Source organism: Schistocerca piceifrons, chromosome 1, assembly GCF_021461385.2.
Source record: "Schistocerca piceifrons isolate TAMUIC-IGC-003096 chromosome 1, iqSchPice1.1, whole genome shotgun sequence".
NCBI classification, from domain to species: domain Eukaryota; kingdom Metazoa; phylum Arthropoda; class Insecta; order Orthoptera; family Acrididae; genus Schistocerca; species Schistocerca piceifrons.
Genome location: NC_060138.1, coordinates 880,614,962 through 880,641,525, shown reverse-complemented (window position 1 = coordinate 880,641,525; position 26,564 = coordinate 880,614,962). Strand labels below are relative to the sequence as shown.

The 26,564-nt window shown below is 44.0% G+C and overlaps 1 protein-coding gene across 1 annotated transcript in view; it reads left to right on the top strand.

Annotated features, from left to right (window-relative positions):
- Positions 1–26,564, top strand: part of LOC124776205 — a 332,368-nt gene that overhangs the window by 257,024 nt on the left and 48,780 nt on the right. Inside the window, exons 4-6 of the mRNA XM_047251046.1 lie at positions 19,535–19,648; positions 19,682–19,876; positions 25,464–25,853. Coding sequence (XP_047107002.1) covers positions 19,535–19,648; positions 19,682–19,876; positions 25,464–25,853 — 699 coding nt within the window. The remainder of the gene's footprint in view (positions 1–19,534; positions 19,649–19,681; positions 19,877–25,463; positions 25,854–26,564) is intronic.

Here is a 26,564-nt window from a genome sequence, read left to right as displayed (position 1 = left end):
GTGCTGGAGTTTTGCCGAATAGTATTTCATTCTCTGTAAAAATTAAATGACATTCGAAGCTACATTGTTTTTTGTTTCGTCTCTCTTTGTCTGAACTGCAACTGCTAATATCATTGCAGATTAGTTGGGCCAGCTGGCTGGTCAGTGCTGTCCAAGTTTAATGCACCGGTCAAGCTGCTGTCCCGCATTATCGCTCAGTCTACGTACGTGTAACAAAGCATGAAACTTATCCTTATGATCGTATTTGCCTGTATTGGACACAGGTCGGCTTTGTCTAGGCTCGCAAAGGGTTTGGTGTAATTTGGGTGCTCTTTACGACGAATATGGATACATTTGAGAAGCAATATATTTGTTATAAACGAAAGTAACTGTCTCATGACATGTCCCTGCCAAGTAACATGGCTCGGTGAGACCTTGGACCTTACATACACTACTGGCCGTTAAAATTGCTCCACCAAGAAGAAATGCAGATCATAAACGGCTATTCATTGGACAAATATGTTATACTAGAACTGACATATGATTACATTTTCACGCAATTTGGGTGCATAGATCATGAGAAATGAGTACCCAGAACAACCACCGCTGGCCGTAATAATGGCCTTGATACGCCTGGGAATTGAGTAATAGAGCTTGGATGGCGTGTACAGGTACAGCTGCCCATGCAGCTTCAACACGATAGCACAGTTCATCAAGAGTATTGTGACGAGCCAGTTGCTCGGCCACCATTGACCAGACATTTCTATTGGTGAGAGATCTGGAGAATGTGCTGGACAGGGCAGCAGTCGAACATTTTCTGTATCCAAAAAGGCCCGTACAGGACCTGCAACATGGGGTCGTGCATTATACTGCTGAAATGTAGGGTTTAGCAGGGATCAAATGAAGGGTAGTGCCACGGGTCGTAACACATCTGAAATATAAAGTCCACTGTTCAAAGTGCGAACAACAGGTGACCGAGACGTGTAACCAAGGGCACCCCATACCATCACGCCGGGTGAAACGCCGGTATGGCGATGACGAATACACTCATTCAATGTGCGTCCACCGCGATGTCGCCAAACACGGATGCGACTATAATGATGCTGTAAGCAGAACCTGGATTCATCCGAAAAAATGACGTTTTACCATTCGTGCACCCAGGTTCGTCGTTGAGTACACCATCGCAGGTGGTCCTTTCTGTGATGCAGCGTCAAGGGTAACCGCAGCCATGGTCTCCGAGCTGATAGTCCATGCTGCTGCAAACGTCGTCGAACTGTTCTTGCATACGGTTGTTGTCTTGCAAAGGTCCCCATCTGTTGACTCAGGGATCGAGACGTGGCTGCACGATCCGTTACAGCCATGCGCATAAGATGCCTGTCATCTCAACTGCTAGCGATACGAGGCCGTTGGGATCCAGTACGGCGTTCCGTATTACCCTCCTGAACCCACCGATTCCATGTTCTGCTAGCAGTCATTGGATCTCGACCAACGCGAGCAGCAATGTCGCGATACGATAAACTGCAATCGCGATAGGCTACAATCCGACCTTTATCAAAGTCGGAAACGTGATGGTACACATTTCTCCTTCTTACACGATGCATCACAACAACGTTTCACCAGGCAACGCCGGTCAACTGCTATTTGTGTATGAGAAATCGTTTGGAAACTTTCCTATGCACCCAAATTACGTGAAAATGTAATCACATGTCAGTTCTAGTATAATATATTTGTCCAATGAATACCTGTATATCATCTGCATTTCTTCTTGGTATAGCAATTTTAATGGCCAGTAGTGTACTTAGTGACGTCGCATACTATTGAATCCAAGTTCGAGTCTTAAATAATGGAAATATTCGAATTGAAAGCTAACTGTACATATTTCTAAGATAAAAGAAAATGGAAAATAACTGCGGTCGTTTTGAAAAGCTCTTCAAAATGACATGTTATAACGAAGTTCAGAAAGTATACCTAAATCCGGTTTTGCAACATGACAAAGTTACGTGTGGTGTGCAATATCTAGTCACGGAATACACGGTGCGATATTCCTTGATGGCACGGTGACTACCGAGCGGTACGCGAAGGTATTGGAAGATGATTTCATCCCCATTATCCGAAGTGACCCTGATTCGACAAGATGTGGTTCATGTAAGACAGAACTCGACCCCATCGAAGCTGGAGAGTCTTAGATGTTCTGCAACAGCACTCTGGGGACCGCATTCTGGCTATGGGATACACATTGCCCACTGGCATGGGTCTCGATTGGCCGCCACATTCTCCGGGTCTGAACACATGCGACTCCATTTTGTGGAGATATATTAAAGATAAGGTATACAGCAATAAGCCCCAAAAACATTACTGAGCTGAATACAGCCATTTAGGAGGTCATCGACAGCATCGATGTTCCGACACTTCAGCGTGTCGTGGACAATTTCGCTGTTCCTCTGCTCCACATCATCGCGAACGATGGCAGGAATATCGAACATGTCATAACCTGAATCTGAATATCTGTAGTGACGCTTACATGTTGAATAAAGTATAAACACGCCTAATTTGTAACCAATTTACGTTTTTTTCGTATAGTTCAGTAATTGTCACCATGTATGAAGTAACAAATCATGGTTGCTCAGCCACTAAAATATGGAGGATCTGAAAAATTCGTAACTCCCATCATGCTATGTTTAACTGTTTCGGAGTTGTGGTATTGATTAATTTGCATCTGAAATTTTAATAAACTCGTCCGTAATTATCCACACAGATAGCGTGTGGGCAAAAATAAAGTCAATCCTCGAATACAACTTAATCACAATATCAGACAACCTCTCTTTTTCGAACCTCATTTTGCAATCGAACTGAGTCTCACAGGGTGACTCAATGAGCCCTTTGCTGTACATTCTTGCCACTGAAGTAGTACTGCGAATTGGAAAAAATGAAGATGTGTAGATATATTCATACGCTGACGACATAGCCGTAGGAAGCTGCAGAAAATCATTGAGAAAATAAATGGTGCAGTGAACACAAACTTCACGTAAACTTAACAAAGACCGAAATGATGATTTTCAGAAAAGGAGGCAAAACACCCAAGAATGCGGAAATAAACATCAGAGGACAAAAAATAAAAATCTCATCAGAATTTAAATACCTAGGGGTGACATTGCAACCAACAGCCAAAGGCTTCACAAAGCGTACAACAGAATGCGCAGCCCCAGCAATAATAGCAATACAGGACACCAAAAACATCCGCCTACTCAGTCTACAAAAGGCCGTGAAATTATTCAACGCAAAAATCTTGCCAACCCTGGCCAACGGGATGGAAGTTATATGGGACTGCCTGACAGAAAAAAAATCTAGAAACACTAGAAAAGGTAAAATCAACTTATCTAAAAAGAGCATTAGGTTTCCCAAAGACAGCCGGCCGGTGTGGCCGAGCGGTTCTAGGCGCTTCAGTCAGGAACCGCGCGACCGCTACGGTCGCAGGTTCGAATCCTGCCTCGGGCATGGGTGTGTGTGATGTCCTTAGGTTAGTTAGGTTTAAGTAGTTCTAGGGGACTGATGACCTCAGATAGTCCCATAGTGCTCAGAGCCATTCTCCCAAAGACAAGATCTAGACTAGTGTACCTGCTAGCGAGAGAGACATTTCTAATCGAAGACATCAAACTTCGATATATGATGCCACACACCAAGGTTTCCAGAAAGCAACTGAAGGTCATGGAGGATAAACGAGGTAAAGTATGGCCGGAGTTCTATGGCACCGAAGCAATGACGAACCGCTCATGGACAGCACCAAACTTCGAACTGCGGCATGTCGTAACTAGATTATTTATTACGGCTTTCACCATCTTATTTGCAAAAACAAAAATTGTCTCGACCCAACCACAACATATGTGTGAACTGTGTAGCGAGGCCTGTGAATGATATGATGTATAGAACTGTGCAGTAAAAGAGTGAAATCTATAAATGAATATGCAAATATGTAAAATGTAAAATTTTAAGCAAAGTAGCTGTATATGGCTACTTGGCTGCAATTTATTAGATGATAATCTACACAGATGCATTTTAAATGTATTTTTTTGTGGTGTTCGGTGACATCACAGCTTTTATTTGATAAATTGAAAGATGAATTGCTCCAGTGGTTTATTTATTAACTTTATAATTTATAATAACGAAAACAATTCACACTTTCTTAATATTAATCATAATATCAGGTTTGGAGCTGCAATGAAGTCGTGCCACCACTACGATTTTATGATGTACTCGACTTTTCTCCATAGTGTTTGTGGGCGATCTTACGTAATTTAGTTAAAAATATACGGTATTGATGTTTCATATCGACCACCTTATTCGACAGTGAGTTGTCTCAAGCACTGCCGACGAGGAAAGAACTGTGCTCTGCGCCTGCCCGCTTGCCGGGTAGCCGCCGCGAACTGCCTCACTCATCACAGCCCCTCTGTCAGCAGGCCGGTGTCTCGTAATGTCACAACGTTCCATCTTTATTGATCTCTATGACGAAGAGAAGTAAAACTCACAAAACATGGTCATTAGGATTCAGACGTCTGCTATTAAACACATCTTGGCAGAAGATTTACTCTAATGTTCAAACACTTATCGGCATTCGATGTGGCGCCCCAATAGCTTCAACCAAATTTTGCAAAGCACATGCCAAACAAAACGACGCTGCTAATAGTAAGTGACGTTCCCGGGAGCTGCAAGACGCACCTCTGGCAGCGGCAACGTTGCGACTCGCGCGCAGCGTGTCGTCGTTCCCTTCGCGGGAGACACATCCGCCACGCAGCCGCCGAGGCCGCGCGCCGTCGCAGCTTTCTCCCTGGCCCAGTTCACTTCTGCACACCCCACACTGCCGCCTCCGCCCCGCCCACCACTGCGCGGCTGCCGTAGGTTCGCACTCCGTCTCGCCGGCGGCTCAGACAACGTACGTCCTCAATCTCTCTATTTTACTGCCGGATAGCGGTAATTAAAAAGCAGCTACTTTCGGAGGTCCAGTGTGGGCTGCAACGATCACATGGTAGCGAACCTTGGTAGATTCACTAATGCCTTAATGCGGAACCGATCGACACCGCAAAAAAAGTACACTAATGGCCATTAAAATTGCTACACCAAGAAGAAATGCAGATGATAAACGGGTATTCATTGGACAAATATATTTTACTACAAGTGACATGTGATTACATTTTCACGGAATTTGGTGCATAGATCCTGAGAAATCAGTACCCAGAACAACCACCTCTGACCGTAAAAACGGCCTTGATGTGCCTGGGTATTGAGTCAAACAGAGCATGGATGGTGTGTACAGGTAAAGCTGCCCATGCAGCTTCAACACGATACCACAGTTCATCAAGAGTAGTGACTGGCGTATTGTGACGAGCCAGTTGCTAGGCCACCATTGACCAGGCGTTTCCAATTGGTGAGAGATCTCGAGAATGTGCTGGCCAGGGCAGCAGTCGAACATTTTCTGCATCCAAAAAGGCCCGTACAGGACCTGCTACATGCGGTCGTGCATTATCCTGCTGAAATGTAGGGTTTCACAGGGATCGAATGAAGGGTAGAGCCACGGCTCGTAACATCTGAAATCTAACGTCCACTGTTCAAAGTACCGTCAGTGCGAACAAGAGGTGACAGAGACGTGTAACCTATGGCACCCCATACCATATCGCCGGGTGATATGCCACTATGGCGATGATGAATACACGGTTCCAATGTCCGTTCACCGCGATTTCGCCAAACATGGATTCGACGACCATGACGCTGTAAACAGAAGCAGGATTCATCCGAAAAAATGACGTTTTGCCATTCGTGCACCCAGGTTCGTCGTTGAGTACACCATCGCAGGCGCTCCTGTCGATGATGCAGCGTCAAGGGTAACCGCAGCCATGGTCTCCGTCTGATAGTCCATGCTGCTGCAAACGCCCTCGAACTGTTCATGCAGATGGTTGTTGTCTTGCAAACGTCCCCATCTGTTGGCTCAGGGATCGAGACGTGGCTGCACGACCCGTCACAGCCATGCGCATAAGATGCCTGTCATCTAGACTGCTAGTGATACGAGGCCGTTGGGATCCAGTACGGCGCTCCGTATTACCCTCCTGAACCCACCGATTCCATGTTCTGCTAGCAGTCATTGGATCCCGACCAACGCGAGCAGCAATGCCGCGATACGATAAACCGCAATCGCGATAGGCTACAATCCGACCTTTATCAAAGTTCCCACTTTTATCAAAGTCGGAAACGTGATGGTACGCATTTCTCCTCCTTACACGAGGCATCACAACGTTTCACCAGGCAACGCCCGTCAACTGCTGTTTGTGTATGAGAAATCGGTTGGAAACTTTCGTCATGTCAGCACGTTGTAGGTGTCGCTACCGGCGCCAACTTTGTGTGAATGCTCTGAAAAGCTAATCATTTGCGTATCACAGCATCTTCTTCCTGTCGGTTAAATTTCGCGCCTGTAGCATGTCATCTTCGTGGTATAGCAATTTTTATGGCCAGTAGTGTTTTACAATACAGAGACGAATAATGTTAAACAATAAATGAATAAAGTTAGAGACTAGTACTAGTAGATTATTGTCGCGTAAGGCAGTATGGCCTGAAACAGGAGGTACTTATAGCATTGAGATAGAATCGTCGCGATATATGACGATTGTGTGTCGCTGGCAGTCGGTCTGCTTCGAGCCTGCTCCACATTGATTGTTACTAAAGAGCCAGTTGAGACACGTAAGTTATTTAGTTGCCTAAAAGTTTGATCATCCAAACAGGGAAGCAATGAACTTTGTTGTTGGGGTGATTTTTAGAAACATTTGCTCGGATGCTGGTTCGTTGCAATGTAGTGCATAGTGCGTGTTGAAATGAGAGAAAACGATAGATGAATCCGGTAATTTTCTGCGAATTAGTGGACAATTTTGTTAAGCTTCATGACTGTTGCAAGACTTTAACTTCTTTTAGCAATTGCGTACAAAATATGATATAGAAGCAACATGAAATATCTAGACTTTCGTAGAAAAGGACAAAAATTAGTACCACGACAAAGGACACACTTTAAGTATATGGTCTACAGCCCATATGCAGTGTACTGTACATAGAGATCATGAACAAGCACTAAAGAATATCGATAGAAGGGAACTAATATGCCAGCACAGACGCTGTACATTTGGCGCGTCGTGTATTCCCAACAAGAGAAGAGGAATGCTAATTGGTTGCCATGTTCACTGGCGCTACATCAGAAACGCTTGTTATAGTGATGGACAGTGGGGGCCGGTTATCATGTCGTAATGTGCTACAGCAAACTGTAAATATTTCACTAAAATTAAGCCCTTAGTTTTCAAATACGAGCTGGAAATCGAACTAAAACTACGCCATTTCTCTTCGAATACGTACTGGTAATGCAGATAAAACGGACAAAAACATGTGTCGTAACGCTCTCTCCGCTATATTTAGAAAAGAGTCGAGTGCTGAAATGGTCAGCCAGGCCATGAACAGCTAAGAGAATGGACGCAGGTGTCTTTCTTAGACTGAGCATGCTCTGATGTGATGTCATACCTTTCAGCAAAAGAATGCTACGTTGCTCACAGCCCCAGGAGAGTATTTTTCTTTGAAATTGCGTATAACGTAGTACACAAGCACGGAGTAGGAGCGATTCTTGATGAGCAGCTGATGTAATAGTGCAGTGGTCGAATGGTCAAGCCCACTGACTGGAACTGGCCAGCTCGGGTTCTATTCCTACTGCAACCATAATTTTTCATTTTATTCCTCCAAATATTAAACAACTATACAGTTTAAATAAATTCAAACAATTTAATTTATATACGTAATATTAATATATTCAGTTGAGTTACGATTATTACCCTTGAAAGTCAAAAGGCTATAGGCCTCCACATTGTGGCACATTGGTAAAATTTTGCGCAGCCCGGCACTGATCGGAAAAGTTCCTGTATAATTTGAAGCACTTCTGACATAGTTACATGACAAATCTGTCGCTGAAGGTGAAAGTGCACTAAAAATAAGGAAAACAGTTTCGTCGGCTGCAAATACAATGTGGACTTGGCTTTTAGGGAGTCACAGGGTCTCATTAACTATTAGGAAAGAGTGGAAACTGGCTGGCTCGTTTTGCGTTCTATTATGGAGCGCAGTCGTGGTATACAGAAGCAGAAGTTGCCAAAATTTGCGGGCTGCTAAAGGCTTTTGAGCCTACTGGCCACAGCTTTGGCTGGTTTCAGAGACATTTTTCCGCCACCGAATTCCTCAGTTTTGGCCCCCTCTCTAACCTTGGAAAGCAGTAGTTTCCTTATAATAAGGATCTTATCTGTGCTGCATTATGGAGAATCGGAAACAAATTTGTCTTCTAGGGAATAAAAAGGTTGGAATCTGCTTTCGTTAGTAGATTTAGGTTGGTGAAGATAACGAAGAGATGTTTCTTTTCTAAATTTGTCACTCCATGCTCATTGGTACGACCAGCTAAAAATCCCTGAGATAACGGCAGTTACTGAGTAATTCAGTTAACGCATTAGAAGACATAAAGAGTTAAGATGGGTGCTGAGTGCTGTTACGAAGCAAACATGAACCCTACTTGCAATAGTGACAGAAATGTTTATCATTGCCATTGTGGAAATATAGTTTATCTTCAGTTCATAGGCTGTACAAACACATTGTCGACTTGAAACATGTGCAGTACGTAACACTGAAGATCATCTATATACACACTCTGGAAAAATCGTTGAGAGGGTGGCTGACAATCAGAAACACACCAGTCTTGTTTGTGATGCTTGATCACCTTGAAACAGAGGTCGGACATGAAATATTCGTTGTTTGGAAATAATGCAACGTCATCAGTGTGAAATTTTAAGTGTGTCTGATATTACCACTTAGTTACTTGTGAGAAAAATTTAACGGTGACATTGCTGGACAAAACAAAATACGTGTTAGGTTTCCGACAGAATCAATAAAATTTACTGGATATTCAGTGTAACGTGTTTGCCGATAAATTTTAAATGTTCAAATGTGTGTGAAATCTTATGGGACTTGACTGCTAAGATCATCAGTCCCTAAGCTTACACGCTACTTAACCTAAATTATCCTAAGGACACACACACACACACACACACACACACACACACACACACACACACACACACGATAAATTTTATGCACTGATTAAGATATTGTATATTCGTTAAGTAACAAGCAAAGGATCAAGTGTTTTTCTGCGTTTCACGATGCTTACATGTGAAACTATACTTTCGTGGCACCCGCCCCGTTATCGGAGCGGTCTAACGCACGGCTTTCCGAAGTGGGATGCAGCGCCTGGTCCCCGGCACGAATCCGCCCGGCGGACTTGTGTCGAGGATGGTTTTTAGGCGGTTTTCCATGTGCCTCGGCGAATGCGGGCTGGTTCCCCTTATTCCGCCTCAGCTACACTATGCCAGCGATTGCTCCGCAAACAATTTCTCCACGTACACCACCATTATTCTACCACGCAAACATAGGGGTTACACTTGTCTGGTGAGACGTTCCCTGGGTGGGGGGTCCACTGGGGGCCGAACCGCATAATCACCCTGGGTTCGGTGTGGGTCGGCGGAGGGGGTGAAGTGGACTGCGGTAGTCGTCGTGGGGTTGTGGACCACTGCGGCTGCGGCGGGTACGGAGTATCTCCGTCGTTTCTAGGTCCCCAGTTAACAAACAATACAGTGCAATACAATACAATACAATACTTTCGTGGCAGGTCTCGAACAAATAATTTAGTAATTTGCCGGCTTTTGTGGGAATTAAACCGAACGTGCTTCATATTACAGGCAAAAAGTACGAAGTTTTATAAATCATTTGTACTTCACTCACAGTAAAGTTAACACGATTAGCCTTGAAAGAAAATACTAGCTCCATTTTATATGCCAGAATACTTTTAAAGCATTATGCCACATCCTAATAAACATGCACGCATTATACAACTGTGTTAACAATGGAGGCACAGCTGCTCAAGGTGAAAAGAACTCCTACAGAATTCACCGACACGACACATCTGATTGCATACTTACGTTTCTCACATGACAATTTCCTAGCTTTCTGTCGTTTATGTAATATTAATGAAGGGTCTTTGTTGTATCTTTAACGAGTGTACTAAGTCGACAGTAACCACACCAAGGAGTTCATCACATTTCAGCTGCTAATTCGTGGTCACTTCGTAAATATTTCGCGCCGGAGATTATCGAAATATCCCTGTTCTTGTGCGTTAAATGGATAGCTCTAGCCCTGTTCCTGTGCATTAAATGTAAAGCTACCAAGAAACTGCAATCGACGTGCTTTTGTGCCGACCGTTTCCACGCTTTCGTGATGATGGGTGCTTTTCGAAACAGCTGCGGTTTGACGTTTGGATGCGGTAAGCTGCAGCTCATTGTTTAGCGGACAATAGTCTGAGGTTAATTATCTCAGCGCGTGGGCATACAATTGCCGATAAATTCGGTGTTCTGTTAGCTCTGGCAGTTACTACACTGTATTGTGGCAACGTGTGCGAGAGAATCGAATACTGAAGGCAAAACCTTAATCTTCCTTATCAGCGACTGGTGTCTAAAGACCAGAAGGGATACTGGTAGTCTTAAAATTTTATCACCTCGAAAAATAGTTACGCAATGAACATATTTGTTTGCAAGTACCCGTCAACAACCCTGGTAGACATTGACATTTGAGCACCGCAGTTCATTAGCTAGCCGCTCGGAAAGCCTGACCAAAATGGCGCTGCACATCCATCTTTACTTTATCAAAGGGTTGGACCATTTTGTTTTTTCTTCCTTAACGGTATGCTACGATACTGTGGCGTAAGGATTTCAGTGTTTACAAGGTCTGGGGATATGCAAGTGCAAATAAATAAATGCGTAACGTTATTATTTCGAATAATAATTACAACTTCGCTACCCGCAGAAGTTCTCATTCAAGACATGATCTGTGGACAACAATTTTGACTGACTGAAAATGACATTTCAGCCGTGGACGAAGAATTTTTTTCTGTTACATTGATTTGTTTCCAGAATGAAACTTAAAACCTAATAGTACTTTGGAACATATTTGTGAAGATAGAGGAAAATTGTTCACAGTACAATAGTATTTTTGTTCTTCCCATATTTAATGCAACTTGGGCGTGCCCTAACTCAGTGATGAGGTCGTACACTGGAACTTAGTGAAACTCTCTCTGCACTTCCTGTGAATACTCATACTAGTAGTGTTAGGTCAGCGTCGAAAGTGCAGCGCTAGAGTGGTGGTTTCCGCCTCCTTCCACCACTGAGATCGTAATGAAGCGTGTTCTGTTAGGTGCAGCGATAGTTGATTAGCTCTCTAGCACCAGTTACGCTCGGCTAAGCGCGAACAAGGTCGCCAACACGCTCAGAGCTACATAGTTACAGAAATTGAGGAAATACCCGTGCTTTAATAAGGCGAACCGCTTATCGCCAACTGACAGTAATTTTTCAGGTTCCAGCAGTAAAATTGGTCCATAATTCTTCTCACGCGTGTCGTCGTTGAAGTTTGTTGTTAGTTGCACAAAGATTATAAAAAGCACACTTCACTCCACATAAATATGGCCTAATGTCTTAATTCTACTTCGTGTCACTTCATTTGGTCACAGTTAGGAAAATCAACGATGTTTCATTAGAGGCGTATGACATAGATAAATGATTCGGATTCTTGTGTGTACGCATTATGTTCCCTTGATCTCTGTTTAACGTGAGGTACTGTTTACTACACCAAACGTAAATCCTATATGTGTGTGTGTCAGAATTTCTTTGCGGTTATAATACCTTATATTACGACAGCAAAAGCATAGTCAGCAACTAACTTATCTGTGTTATTTGTTCTCTAATTTAAACAATCGTGAAACCTTCCCGTCGAATAAATAAAAGAAATAATGGTTGAACTTAATGCGTTTTGACGGTAACCTTCGCGTCTAGAATAAAATAATTTAACTTACTTTCCGTTTAATGAAAGAAAGAAAGAAAGAAAGAAAGAAAATTGAACTTTTTGCGCCTTGCAGCTTTCCTGTCTGGACTTGCTTTTGACAACGTGTCTGATCTGATAGTCTTCAGCGTATACAATTTTGTACGCCTTGTGCCTTTATTGGTAACAATACTAATGTGACTGAGCAAATGAAGATTATTTCGTTGTGAACAAACAAGCTTACGCCGTAGCCCTTAGCACTGGTTATCTATTCAGTGAACCTGAAAACATACATATATATTTTCCTTACTTTTTATTTTACTGGGTCGCCTATGGAAACATCTGACTTCTTGTCTGAATATATTCACTCTGATCTATTGTTGATAATTATTTGGGTTGGCGTTCATTTACTGGGATTGCAAACATGTGAGCTACAACTGTACTTATTATTTATTTGCTTTTTTGATTGAAGATACTGGTGAAAAATTCAACCTCACTTTTAAACAAAAAATTTAGAAAACTCAACAAAAGTTAAATCTTGTGGTTACTGGGTTCAATAAAAAATAATTCGATACTGACTGAAATACACTGATCTATTCTGAAAATGATTGAATATAAATTTTTAACTCTTTATAATGATTCAGTTGGGGATCGTTCACATAAAACAGATAAAAAAATGTAACAACGAACTTACAGTATGCAGTTAGTGCTTAAATACCTTTGATCTCTTGATGACGTCGATTTTTAATAATTCCGAAATAATTACGAATTATATAATTATAGTATTCTTCTCGTAATACAAAGCTGGTAGCGAACAGACACACCGCTATGTCTCTACACACAACTTCACTGCACAAAGGTTGACTCAAGACTATTCTGTCGACAATGCTGCGCGCTTCTCGCCATGCTCCCTATGTACCAATGCGTGGGCTCTCCCGCCAATAAAGAGCTTGGTGCGGATACTTCATTGTCACCATCGATATGGAAAGAACTTAAATTTTACAAAACATTTTTCTTAACAATTTTCTTTCACACTATAATTTTTAATTACATATTTCTTAGCTTATAAAAAATTTTCATGGCATGTTTGATTTCTATTGACGTCTTTCAGTTCTTATACTTGGTTGTGATCATTATTCGTCTTTATCCCTATATTTAAGTTTCTCGTTACACAGGTACTGCTGGGTTTCGTAGGCCGCCTCCGGTACTTGGCGAATCCTTATAGAGCTAGTCGGCTTTCCAAAGAGCTACTTGGATCTGGCGGACGTCTCAGAGCTCTTGCATGACGCTAAATCCCTACAATCACTGTCGCACTTTCTGTCAACTCTACTGTTGTGATATCGGTGAATACTACTGTACTGATCTTCTAAGCTTTCTACTAAACTGTGCTTGAGTATATATGGTGACATAATTAAACTATTACATTGTGATTAGAAGTCGGCTTTTTCAGCCGTGATTGCCTCAATTAAACGTTAAACCGAGTGTCTAACAGGATCTTAAGACTCTACTTTTCGGTACATGTTCATCCATCAGATGTTCCAATAATCCTTACAATGTATATAAATGACCTAGTCGATAGTTTCGGAAGTTCCATGCGGCTTTTCGCGGATGATGCTGTAGTGTACAGAGAAGTTGCAGCATTAGAAAATTGCAGTTAAATGCAGGAAGATCTGCAGCGGATAGGCACTTGGTGCAGGGTGTGGCAACTGACCCTTAACATAAACAAATGTAATGTATTGCGAATACATAGAAAGAAGGATCCTTGATTATATGATAGCGGAACAAACACTGGTAACAGTTACTTCTGTAAAATATCTGGGAGTAAGCGTGCGGAACGATTTGAAGTGGAATGGTCATATAAAATTGTTGGTAAGGCGGGTGCCAGGTTGAGATTCATTGGGACTGTCCTTAGAAAATGTAGTCCATCAACAAAGTAGGTGGCTTACAAAATACTCGTTCGACCTATACTTGAGTATTGCTCATCAGTGTGGGATCCGTACCAGGTCGGATTGACAGAGGAGATAGAGAAGATCCAAAGGAGAGCGGCGCGTTTCGTCACAGGGTTATTTGGTAAGCGTGATAGCGTTACGGAGATGTTTAGCAAACTCAAGTGGCAGACTCTGCAAGAGAGGTGCTCTGCATCGCGGTGTAGCTTGCTGTCCAGGTTTCGAGAGGATGCGTTTCTGGATGAGGAATCGAATATATTGCTTCCCCCTACTTATACCTCCAGAGGAGATCACGAATGTAAAATTAGAGAGATTCGAGCGCGCACGGAGGCTTTCCGGCAGTCGTTCTTCCCGCGAACCATACGCGACTGGAACAGGAAAGGGAGGTAATGACAGTGGCACGTAAAGTGCCCTCCGCCACACACCGTTGGGTGGCTTGCGGAGTATAAATATAGATGTAAATGTAGGCCCACGAGAAAGACAGGCCGCGGCGCCAGCCCTTAAAAGTGCCAGCAGCCGTCTCCGGCGGGAGCGACAAACTACTGCAGACCAGCTTAACAATTATCAACTGTGCCTTTAAATGAGTGCAAGCTCTCGATAGAACACGGCAAAGTTAAGACCTGCAGTAGGTACCGTATCATTGACATATTGATCTCCTGGGAGTCCTGCACGGAATCGGGCGTTCAGAGTATGGCGGACAAGCTGACTAGTATACGTCGCAAGTTCGTCGAGAAGCTCGTATTTCTAGTGGACCCTGCGACATGCGACCGTCTTAACGCATGTACTCAAGTAAATTGATTTCTAAAGACGATTCACTGTCAAGTCTTCTGATTCTCATTTTTGTACGGCTGGTACGATACTACAATGTAGGAATAGAGAAAAGCCACCACTTTGCTCAGAGATGAAATAAAAAAAAATAATCACCTTCCACGTAACTGTAGTTATACAGAATATGTGCAAAAGCTCGATGAGTAAACACGCTCGGAACTCGTACATATCAATGTCACTAAAACAATGAATTATGAATTGCGGCCTGTCAGTACGAGATAATTTCTCTAAATGTTTAATTGGGTGATATAAAGAATGTACGGGACAAACAATTGGTAAAGCAAAAGAGATTTTTATTTTTAAAGAACTGTGTCCTTCCTCAAACATCCATCTTCCTTATTTAGAATACATCATTTCGTCACATTTCAAAATTTATTTGGACAAACTCCTCGCTGTAGACGAAAGGTACATGACTGGGGTGGTGATTTGTTCGCTGTCGATTATGTTGACGTATCTGACAGCTTGATCTTTCAGAAAGACTATTAAACAGATAGTAATTTCACACCGCCCGTAGAATATCTATTTTGCAACTATACAAGCACCGGACTTCAGCAGCTACAGAATAGTACTGAACGGAAACCGCTATAGCTAGCAGATCACATAATAATGCGTTGGTCTGTTCTCATAGAAACCAACCCAGTCAGTGTTCAGAATTAAACACCGTTGTGAAGCTAACCGTAAACACTGCCAAACTAAAACTTGAATCGCAGTCTAGGCTCATCAGCAGCGTATTGAAAGAAACAGTAGCTTAGTCGGAACAAACAGAAAAACACATCAAATTCTGTGCGAACGTTTTCCTTTTTTCTTTTTCAAGTACTTTGTAGCTTTCATCAACCTCTCCATATATGTCGATGACAATTTGCGGTGCAGATTTAATTAGAAGAAATTTTATATTATTCGGCTGGAGGTGAAGAACTCATACAGGCAAGCAAAGAGATAAGAGCATTTACTGTGTGTCTATTATCAATCCCATGTCCCAGCTTAGACTGTAGTACAGTTTAACACGGAATTTCATAACGATATGAACCACATGCATTATATTCAGTAATTCTGATACACATCTTGTGATCTTTGCTGTTTAACAATAATTGCGTCTTAACAGAGTTCTAATCCGTACTCGGAACTCGTTAACTCAGGTTAATGGCGTGGGGATATTCCCCCGTGAAAGTTTCTGAAGTTTAGATGAAACATCGTATACAAAAATTCCTATTTTTCGTTATACACACGCCATTAATAATCTTAAGACTTGAGCCACTCAAATTCAAACACAGCTTCGTTTACGACTAAGTTTCCCCAGAATTTTCAGTTTTATTCCATCTCTTACCTCTTGGCGACAACTATCACTTGTCACCAGCCCGCCTGCTTCTCTTTCTTCGTGACACAATTTAGTGACGCACTTGCCTCCCAACTTGCAGCTACAGCACTTCAGCACTCGTGCGCGCTCAGATCGCAAAACACGCATTGTTAGTAGGACAATGCCCAACATGTATCGGTCTCCCAAAAACGTCGTCAGCGGCAAATATGGTCCACTTGCCACACTCTGCACAAAATGAAGAAATAAACTGGAATTGCGGACATTGCAGTTACCACTAGTAATTTTCGGTTGCAATTATAATGTATAAACAGCACATAAGAGCAATCTAAATTATAAAAAATGCTATTCTCCTCTCAATGTGACACATCATTTGATTGTACAGTAAACAATATTCCGTGACAGTAGAGTCATATGACACGCTCACTACCATGATTTCTCCGTTCAGCTGCACTCCGTAATCATATTCTGCGATGGACTCGCACTCGGGAGGACGAAAGTTCAAACCAACGACCGGCCATCTTGATTTAGGTTTTCCGTGATTTCCCTCAGTCACGTCAGGCAAATGTCGGGATGGTTCCATCGAGATGGACACGGCCACTTTCCTTCCCCATCCTTAACTAATCCGAGCTTGTGCTCCGTCTCTGATGACCTCGTTGTCGATGAGACGTTAAACACTAATCTCCTCCATATTCTACGATAGTGTTTAAAGGAAAAGAGTAATTACACTGTCTGAGACAGGAAAAAAAACTGAAGCACTCAGAAGACATGGTCGGATATCGGTGTAACTTCGCATGCGTTGGTGCACACCAGCGGCAAGCGTTTAAATGATAGAAATTGCAGTTCTCTGTGACACGTAGAATGACCACCAGAATGCATTCGTCTTGTTCGTGTTTGGTGTTCTTATCAGTCCTGACAGGGTACATGAGGTGTGATCACTGTGAAGGACACAGAGAAGCCACGTTTTTGTCGTCTCGTTGTCTCTGTAGAGCTGTACCATGGGAAGCAAGGAGAGGATGTTGTTTGGTGCCAGTATCCTCTTTCTATAACACAAACGGCACGCATGGATTAACTGGGTTCATTATTCATAAGAATGGAAAGTTTACTTAACTCAAGATATTCCTTGTGGTATAAGTCCCCGTGAGACTCACTGCTGGTGAAACACAAAGACAGCTATGTACGCTACTATGGTTGTTATGTGCGGAGCTAAGTGCTACTGCGATTGTAACTGGGCTGCGACAGATGATACTCGAACTTACTCAGTGCGACAGACGACAGACTTGCCCTCCAGTCCGCGGTGGCGATCCTAAATACTGGCGGTCGAGAGGGCGTTGGCGGCGCGTTTCCTGCGATTCTCTTGTTGGCCTCTATCTATCGTCTTGCAACCTCTTTGCCACATGCTGTACTGGCTCCAGCTTAACGCCAGCGCACAACTTGTGTGTGAGAAAGGGTTATCAGTACCTGGCAGAATTAGCAAGGGGCCTCATGGTTTCTCTTCATTTGATTGGCTGGTGGCATTGTGCTATATCCAGAACTGTGGGACAATGGGCTATGACAAGGACCTGATGATTGACTACATGGGAATGTGAGGGCAGACATCGTTGTAATGGTTTCGGTCGACCATGTCTGGCTGCCACAACAGAGGATCATCAGATCTTGTGCAAAGCACATCATAACCCCTTGAAATCTGCGCCTGTTATCCGAGAACAAGTAATGGACTCCGTGCTACAAACTGTCATCCCACACCATTGGTCTGAGAATAGGACCAGACGTACTAAGCAATTAGTCCCATGCATATTTTGCAAATAATGCAACACAAACAGCTACGTTTGATGTGGTGCTGTAAACAGAAAGAATGGACTGAAGGTTAATGGGGTCGCTTTGTGTTTAGCTATGTAGCACGGTTGTGCACCACACCATACGACCATCGGCAGCGTGTGAGCTGGCGACAAGGGGAGAAGTCCTTCACTTCGAAGGTTTTGAGTAGGCACATTGTTGCTGGTCCTGGTGTCATACCATGGGCTCCCCATCGGGTACGAGCTGTCACGGCTGGCAGTGACTGAGGGAACTCTGACGGCACAACAGTACTGTGTTATCTCTCGTGTGACGGTATCGTGGTGTCTATATGAACCGTTTGCATGATGATGAGGTAGTACCATGGCCTGCAAGATGCTGGATCTGTCCGCAACCCAGCATTAATGCGACCAACTCGAGTCTAATCTCCATCCCAGCGGAGTACTCAAGGTATCAAGGGCTAGTTAAAACAGTTATGGGGCACCTCGCCTCAGCAGGGAGTGCAGTGTCTTTGTGAAACCATTTCCAATCAAATCAGTACAAGCATCCAAGAAAGAGTGGATGCCGCGGAATATTGATAATTGGGCTCATACTGCCAAGTTTTTTTGTAAATTTGACTGTATACTGTAATTAGTGTAATAACATGGCATACCTTCTTAACTCGTTCCTTTCAATTTACTCCTAACTTTTTTGTGAGGCAGTGTTTATTTGCAAGAGACTGATTTAGCTGACGCCTGACTACTTCAGCTGGACATTTCTTGCGGGCAGAATGCAAGAATAATATCTTGAGCTGGCATTAAAAATTTGTTGACGTTCTTCACTGACGACAGCAGAAGTAAGCCTCCTGACTAAATGACCAGAAAACTGTCAGCCCGGAGGAAATGTTGAGCAGGCCAAAGGGAACATGCAAGAGATTGTGACAAGAGGGACCATCCTAGCGTCCCAGTCCACAAACGAAGCACAGTGACATCATCGCAACAGTCAAATATCGACTAGTGACAGAGCAGTGTCACATGATAGCCCAGTTATTACGCAACACTAACTTTTCAGCCACTAATGTAGCAAAAAAGAACATTTAGATAGTCTGCCACTGTCAGCTGCAGCTCTAACATTAACGATAGGATGCAGACATCATTCTGCTGGCCTACTGGAGACTTCACCAGCAGAGGTAAGAAGCTGTATGCCATCCTCCATCGCGAGGTGGAGCCACTATTGCTTTTCACCCCGTTCCTGGAGCCGACACTTATCTTGCCGGCCACAGTCTCCTGGAGAGCCGCAGATCGAACTCTACAAGAGAAGTATTGCAGGCTGCGCTGGAGGGCGAGTCTCCTGGGGGCACGTCCTCAGCGAGAGCACTTTAGAGATCAACTCTCAGTGGTTGATTCCCGTCACCGTCCGTTAAGGGCGACGCCTGGGAGCGATCAACCGTCCGTGACGTAATGGCTGTCACGGGAGCCTTCAATGACAAAGCAGAACTGCCAGGTGATCTGTGCCTGCTACTGCTGACTAGGAGTCCAAATAACGTTGGCTCGAATGAGCTGTCAGCGCCTGGGGAAGACAATTTCTGATTAACAAGTTTCGTCGTGAAGAACATTTTCTTGATGAGAAGAGATTCTCCTCGTTGCGCTCTGCTCGGCACACTCCTGACAACCATAGGGGTCTTGGGCTGGACCCCTGTAATACCCTCTCAACCTGTGAAGCACCGGTTACACACCTCTTGTGGGACGAATGCAGATGGTTTGACTTTCCGCAGATCCTGCTGGCGGCGTTCTCGTCGCTGGGCGGCGCGTCGGCGCTGCTGCTGTTGCTGGTGCCCGTGGGTCGCGTGACGCTGACGTACCCGGCGCTGGCGGCGGTGTCGCTGGGCTGCGGGGGCGGCGCCGGCGCCGGCGGCTGGGAGGCGGCGCCGGCGGACGGGCTGCCCTGCTCCCCGCTGGGGCGGCCGACGCTCGCCACGCTGCAGGCGTGTGGCTTCCTGTGCGACGACCCGCCGCCGGAGCTGCTGCAGTCCGCCGCCACGGTGCGCAACTTCACCGTCTCTTTGCCCGGCGAGGCTGCCTCCTCGTACAGCTACTCCCTGCAGCAGGACGACCAGGTACGTCGCATCCTCGCAGCAGCATCCAGCCAACAGGATATGCAGTCAGGCGCTGGTTTAAAACTCGCCACACACCTTCCCTATTTGCCGGTTTTACCAACTGACGCATCAAGGTACACTTCACGACTCCACTCGGTTTCAGTATACCGGTGGTTCTCTAAAGGTTAACACGGGAAACTTCGTGTCTTCGAGGATGATCCTTTCCAAGTTTGGGAAGTCTCTACGCCGTATAGACCTTCATGGGAATCAACGCTTGTCTGCAAGCCATGACAGTTCAACACGAATAAATGTAACGCACGACGCTTGAATAAATAGAACTAAGTGTAATACACAAATTAATCTCTTGACGAAACATTATTGGAAATGAAATCTCATTCTGGATTATTGGAAACGGCCATAAAATATCTGAGTACGTTTCTGCAACGGCCTTACGTGAAACGACCGCATAAATGTCGCTACAGGTACCAGCCTGAAATTCGAAGAACAAGAAATTTACTTACGAAAGAGGTAGCTTACGACAGTGTCGAACTTCCTATACTCGTCAGTTTGCAGTCTTTACCAGACATGATTGACTCGTATTCTAGTTATTAATCAGAACGTCCCGAGTCTTGCGTTTGAGCCGAGCCACTGCTTAAATCCATGAAAATTACAAAAATGGATGCACGTATATATGCATCTATGCATTGGACTCGCATTCGGGAGGACGACGGTTCAATTCCGCGTCCGGCCATTCTGATTTAGGTTTTCCGTGATTTCCCTAAATCGCTCCAGGCAAATGTCGGGATGGTTCCTTTCAAAGGGCACGGCCGACTTCCTTCCCTAATCTGACGCGACCGATGACCTCGCTGTCTGGTCTCCTTCCCCAAACAACCCAACTCAACGTATACATATATATATGTTTAACATCATCTCCTAACCATTGGACCGATTTGACCAAACCTGGGACACATCTTTTACTATCTCGAAAGAAGCATCATGCTGCTAACAAGGGAACCTCCCCATCGCACCCCCCTCAGATTTAGTTATAAGTTGGCACAGAGGATAGGCCTTGAAAAACTGAACACAGATTGATCGAGAAAACAGGAAGAAGTTGCGTGGAACTATGAAATAATAAGCAAAATATACAAACTGAAAAGTCCATGCGCAAGATATGCAACATCAAGGATGGTGTGAGCTCAAGAGCGCTGTGGTCCCGTGGTTAGAGCGAGCAGCTGCGGAATGAGAAGTCATTGGTTCAAGTCTTTATTCAAGCGAAAATTTTACTTTCTTTATTTTCGCAAAGTTATGATCTGTCCGTTCGTTCATTGACGTCTGTGTTCACTGTAATAAGTTTAGTGTCTGTGTTTTGCGACCGCACTGCAAAACCGTGCGATTAGTAGACGAAAGGACGTGCCTCTCCAATGGAAACCGAAAACACTTGATCGCAAGGTAATAGGTCAACCGATTCTTCCACAGGAAATCACATCTGATTTATTCTATACGACACTGGTGACGGCATGTGCGTCACATGACAGGAATATGTTGTCGACCCACCTAACTTGTACATTTGGCGAATGGGTAAAAAGATTCTTCTACCTTGCCCGATTTAGGTTTTCCTGCGGATGTGATAATTACTCTCAAAAAAGTGATGAAAACATAAGAGTTTGTCACATAAACTGAAAATAAAAAATTGAAGTTTTCACTCGAGGGAAGATTCGAACCAGGGACCTCTCGGTCTGCAGTTGCTCACGCTAACAACGTGACCACAGCGCTCCTGAGTTCACAGTGTCCTTAATGCTGCCTATCTTGAGCATGGACTACTCAGTTTGCATATTTTGCTTATTTTTCATAGTTCCACACGACTTCTGTTTTCTCGATCGATCTGTGTTCAGTTTTTCAAGGCCTATCCACTGTGCCAACTTATAACTAAATCTGAGGGGGGGGGGGGGTGCGATGGGGAGGTTCTCGTGTAAGAACCACCCCCTATAAAAGGGGTGTGGACTGGGGTGGAAAAAGCAGTGTAGTCCATGACACCAGAATACCCGTACTTCAGTCATCCTGTCATTGGGGATGAGAGCAGTTACACTTAACTTCAGGCCTTTACCACATTTTTCTCGCAGATGACCCCCACAAAATGATGAAAGGAAAAAAGTTTGCCATTTACATTTTCACTGTTCATATAGTAGGGCTGAAGCATCACGTTCTAGTTGATTACTGCTTTACTGTTTGTATTCGTGACACATTATGCACGCAGTATTCGCATATAGCACTGAATGAACCAGAAAAATTAAATCATTGTACAACACTTAGATCAGGAGAAACGACGTCATAAACACTGAATGAGTGAAAAACTACCGCATCGTGCAAGACGTTTTAATTTTACTTCTTTGCTCCTAACTCTATTCGCAACACATTTCGAAAACAGCATCCACATATACCGCTGAATGTACCTACAAAATACATCATTTTTAGACACATAGAGGGGAGAAACGTCATTAACATTAAACTGCATGAAAACGAAACTACAGGGCGAAATTAGCTACACATACAGGTGACATATATGTACAAATACGGATGAAATAGTTAAATGCGTATGAAGTAGATTTAACATCTGCATATGCAAGCAAAGATAATGGGTAAAAAGCTCATTCCAAGTCCCTGGAACGACTTCAATCAAATCTGGTATTCACATTAGTTACAATCTGGAAAGAGATACTGTGTGGGTAAGAACGACCACCCGCTTACTGGAGAGAACGAGCGAAGGTGAAAGAGATGGACAGATGGTGAGGGGAAGGAGAAGAAAGGCACTAATTGGAGGTGGTAGAGGAGGAGGTGGAGAGAGACTAAGGAGGGGAAACGGACAGAAAGAGGGGAGAGGAGATGAACGGAGCAATGAAAGAGGAGGAGATGGCTGGAGACAGGGGAGGAAGAGACATGCACAGAGATGGGAGGAGGATGTGAATAAAGACGGGAGGATGAGATTGACTGAGAGAGGGGGCAGGTGGATAGAGAGAGAGAGAGAGAGAGAGAGAGAGAGAGAGAGAGAGAGAGAGAGAGAGAGAATGAATCTAAGTGCCCGGTTAACAACCATCGGTCTGGTACACCTGATAGAGTATGGGTGCAGTCGTTTTTCCGAATCCGACAAGATAAATGTCGGGTTGCGCCTCGGAAAATATAAAATACCATAACACACTTAACAATATTCACAGGCAAATACAGGTACATCACGCGGCTGTTGTTCGTTAGGTTAATCGACAAATGTGGTGGCAGGAAGGGCAACTGTGCACGAAATGAAGATAGATAAATAGGCAAAGCACGAAATAAAGCGAACACCGTGATCACTTGGCAGTGCTAGGGAGACTACTGCTATATTCTGGAAATAGGAAGCAAGATTACAGATAGTCATTGAAGCCAAAGAAATCTGCATACGAGTTACTGTTCCACTGATGCATTCAAATCACTGACCACATACTAAAGGAAGGAGCATTCAGATATTTACAGATACTTACTAATACGTGTTCCCCAGACAAATCACTGCGGTGTTCAGTCTTGCCCCTTTCTCTCTCGGTCCTCTAGAGAGTAATGTAACCATTAACTAGAATACTGCTTTATTTAAACTTTGGATTTCTTACAAAGGGAAGGCCTCTGACATAGCCAACCGATTCGGTTCTTATTTGGCAGGTCGCTTGTGTACAGCCTAAAATGAAAGACTAAGATTAAAATTTTTGATTCAAAATCACTCCATTCCCCAATTTCCGTTTTTGAGAAAACCATCCCTAAAGTCCATGACGCCGCCTCGACTCAAAATGGATGGGATCAGTAGATAATTTACAGTTGAGCATTTTCATCATATGTGAGGCCCGAAAGTGAGTATTTTCCTAGAAATCTTAACGAAAACGCCGCTGGCGTAGCGACGAGAGCATCTGGCTTCGGAGCAGAGAACCTTAGTTTGATTCCCAAATGCATATGCAGTTTTTTAGTTTTCTTCCGCTTCGAATTGACAGGAGTAAGAGGGCTAATAAGGCAAGTAAATCAATAAGGAATAATAACAAAGTAGGCAAACTTCTCAAACGACTTCAATAGTATTAAATTAAAAATTTAATCTGGGTAACTCTTTCACTCTGTTGAAGTACCAAAAGACTTGATTTACATTTCAAAATAGTTATTTTTCGGGAATTAATTTTGATGCATACTACGAATACGATAACTTTATGCAAAAAATCTGTGCTGAAAATAAGTTATGAATCGTGCTGTTAATCGTTATTGCGTCAGCACGTTTGTGTAATTCGCGCTGGATTGCAGTTTCGTAGCCTGTAAATGTTTTTTTTTTTTCTTGGAGATAAAAATAAACAGATAACCGGCACACAGGTTTATAGTTCGCCGTTCAAGTCGGTTGAACTTCATCTGTAAATATGCCCTCATAAATGACTTTACGAGTTCATATACTCCAGGAATCCAACATCACACAAAAGTTATTATAAACAAAGTATAATTTCCAAACATTCTCAAGTTTTGTTTTGTAAATTGAAGTCGTCAGTTTCCATGGTTTAGAACATATGACGTAAATATTCTTTAAGGAGTCTGTTAAATTGTTCCTCTTCTATACCACTAAGACCAAATTAATAATTAGTTACTTATAAGCACAGAAAAACTTTAGACGTTAGCTTTCCAGACAGTATCGTGGAATATTGCATAGTGAACGAATGCGTCATTTTATGTATACTACCAATTGCGACAGGGGTTAGTTTATTTTCCCTTATGTGGTTGCGTGCATTCAATGTTCGTCTTCACAGCTGTGTTTCTCAGAAATATTCTCATAGAAGGCGGCTTAAAATTTTAATTCTTCACGAATCCAAGTAGTTTCAGAAATTTATTGGCCTTTATTCTTTATTGATTTGCTTACCTTTTTAACCCTCTATGGCTATCAATTTCGATGACGAAAAAATGCAAATGAGAAAAAAACCTACAGAATAACATGGTCTCTGCTTCCCGTCCAGATGCCTTGGTCGCTACGGCAGAGTTCGGGTATACAATGGTAGTCGAATGTGTCTTTCCTTGTGGTTTTCTCAAAAATGGGAGCTGGGTTAATTCAAATGGTTCAAATGGCTCTGAGCACTATGGGACTTAACTTCTGTGGTCATCAGTCCCCTAGAACGCAGAACTACTTAAACCTAACTAACCTAAGAACATCACATACATCCATGCCCGAGGCAGGATTCGAACCTGCGACCGTAGCGGTAACGCGGTTCCAGACTGAAGTGCCTAGAACCGCTCGGCAGGATTAGTTATCTGTCTCTGAGGCCTCCCTCTTGTTATACCTATGAATTGGACCACCAGGCCAGTTATGAGAAGTTACGGAGTTAACAAAAACTGAGTAGCAGCCTATCGGGTTTGACAAACAGAAAAAGTTTCATGGGGCTGGAAGTTCGATAGTGAACCAAAATATCAAATGGAGGTCCAATTACGAACCTTTTATCTTTGAAATCGCTTCTAAAAGCATTTTTGTTTCTTCCGTTGCCGTTTCCAGCCGAAACTACATTTCTCGTGATATTGTTACGTATCATTTAAGTGAAGCGTAACCCAGTGACCGTTGTATCGTGTGTCGCAGGCGTGGCACGAGTCTGAGGACCCGGACATCCGCGCGCACCTGTCGCAGCACCTGAACGAGCGCTTCCGGACGTCGGTGAGAGTGCTGCCGGGCACAGCCAGTTCCAACGCCGTCTTCTTCCCCACGTCGGGGTTGGTGCGCATGCGCTGCAGCCCCGGGCGGGCGCCTGCATCCAGCGCCAACGCCACGGAGGCGACCACGGCTGCACCCCCTGCCGCGGAGGAGGGATCTCGCTGCGAGCTGTACGCGCCTGCAGGCGGCGTCAACGCCACGGACGACCGCCGGCGCCTCTGGCTGTCCGTCACGGGCGCAGGCAGCCCGCAACACGCCGCCGTCACCCTGCCACTCAACTCCAGCCGCAACGCCACGTGCGAGGACCGCTTCGAAGAGGTCAGTGCCCGACAACGCTTACCTGTACTCGTCTAAAGGTCTTCTGTTATCTATGTCTTTAGGCCAAACTACCTGTGTGAGATGTTTTGTACGGTGCTGCTGAAACAACGTACCCGATCATGTGTCATTTGATTGCACTAGTACGAGGGAACTTCGAATACGAAGTTACACGTTATTACGTCCGCCCCCGGTAGCTGAGTGGTCAGCGCGACAGACTGTCAACCCTGGGTCGGAGATTTTCTCCTCTCAAGGACTGGGTGTTGTCCTAATCATCATCATTTCATTCCCATCGACGCGCAAGTCGCCGAAGTGGCGTCAAATCGAAAGACTTGCACCAAGCGAGCGGTCTACCCGACGGGAGGTCCTCGTCACACGCCATCATCATCATCACTACCAGTTCGCGCCCAGCATCATTCTGGGCGATCAAGCCGCCCTTTTCCCCCCATTCCCCGATAAGAGTTAAAAAACAGGGGAGTGAAGGAATATCAAGGAGGCGCGATGTAGCGAAGACGCTCATTCTACAGGCATTACCTGAACATCTTGGCAAAGTACATTGTTGAAATTTCGTGTTACGTAAACGACTGTTTTCTCAGGTGCCTTAGCCGGGTTCTATCGTATTGCTTACGTGGACTCTAGTAAATCTTTAGATTCACTCCTGCCAATTCCTATAGCTATACCTAATCTTCCTCTATTGCATTTAACTGAAGAGTT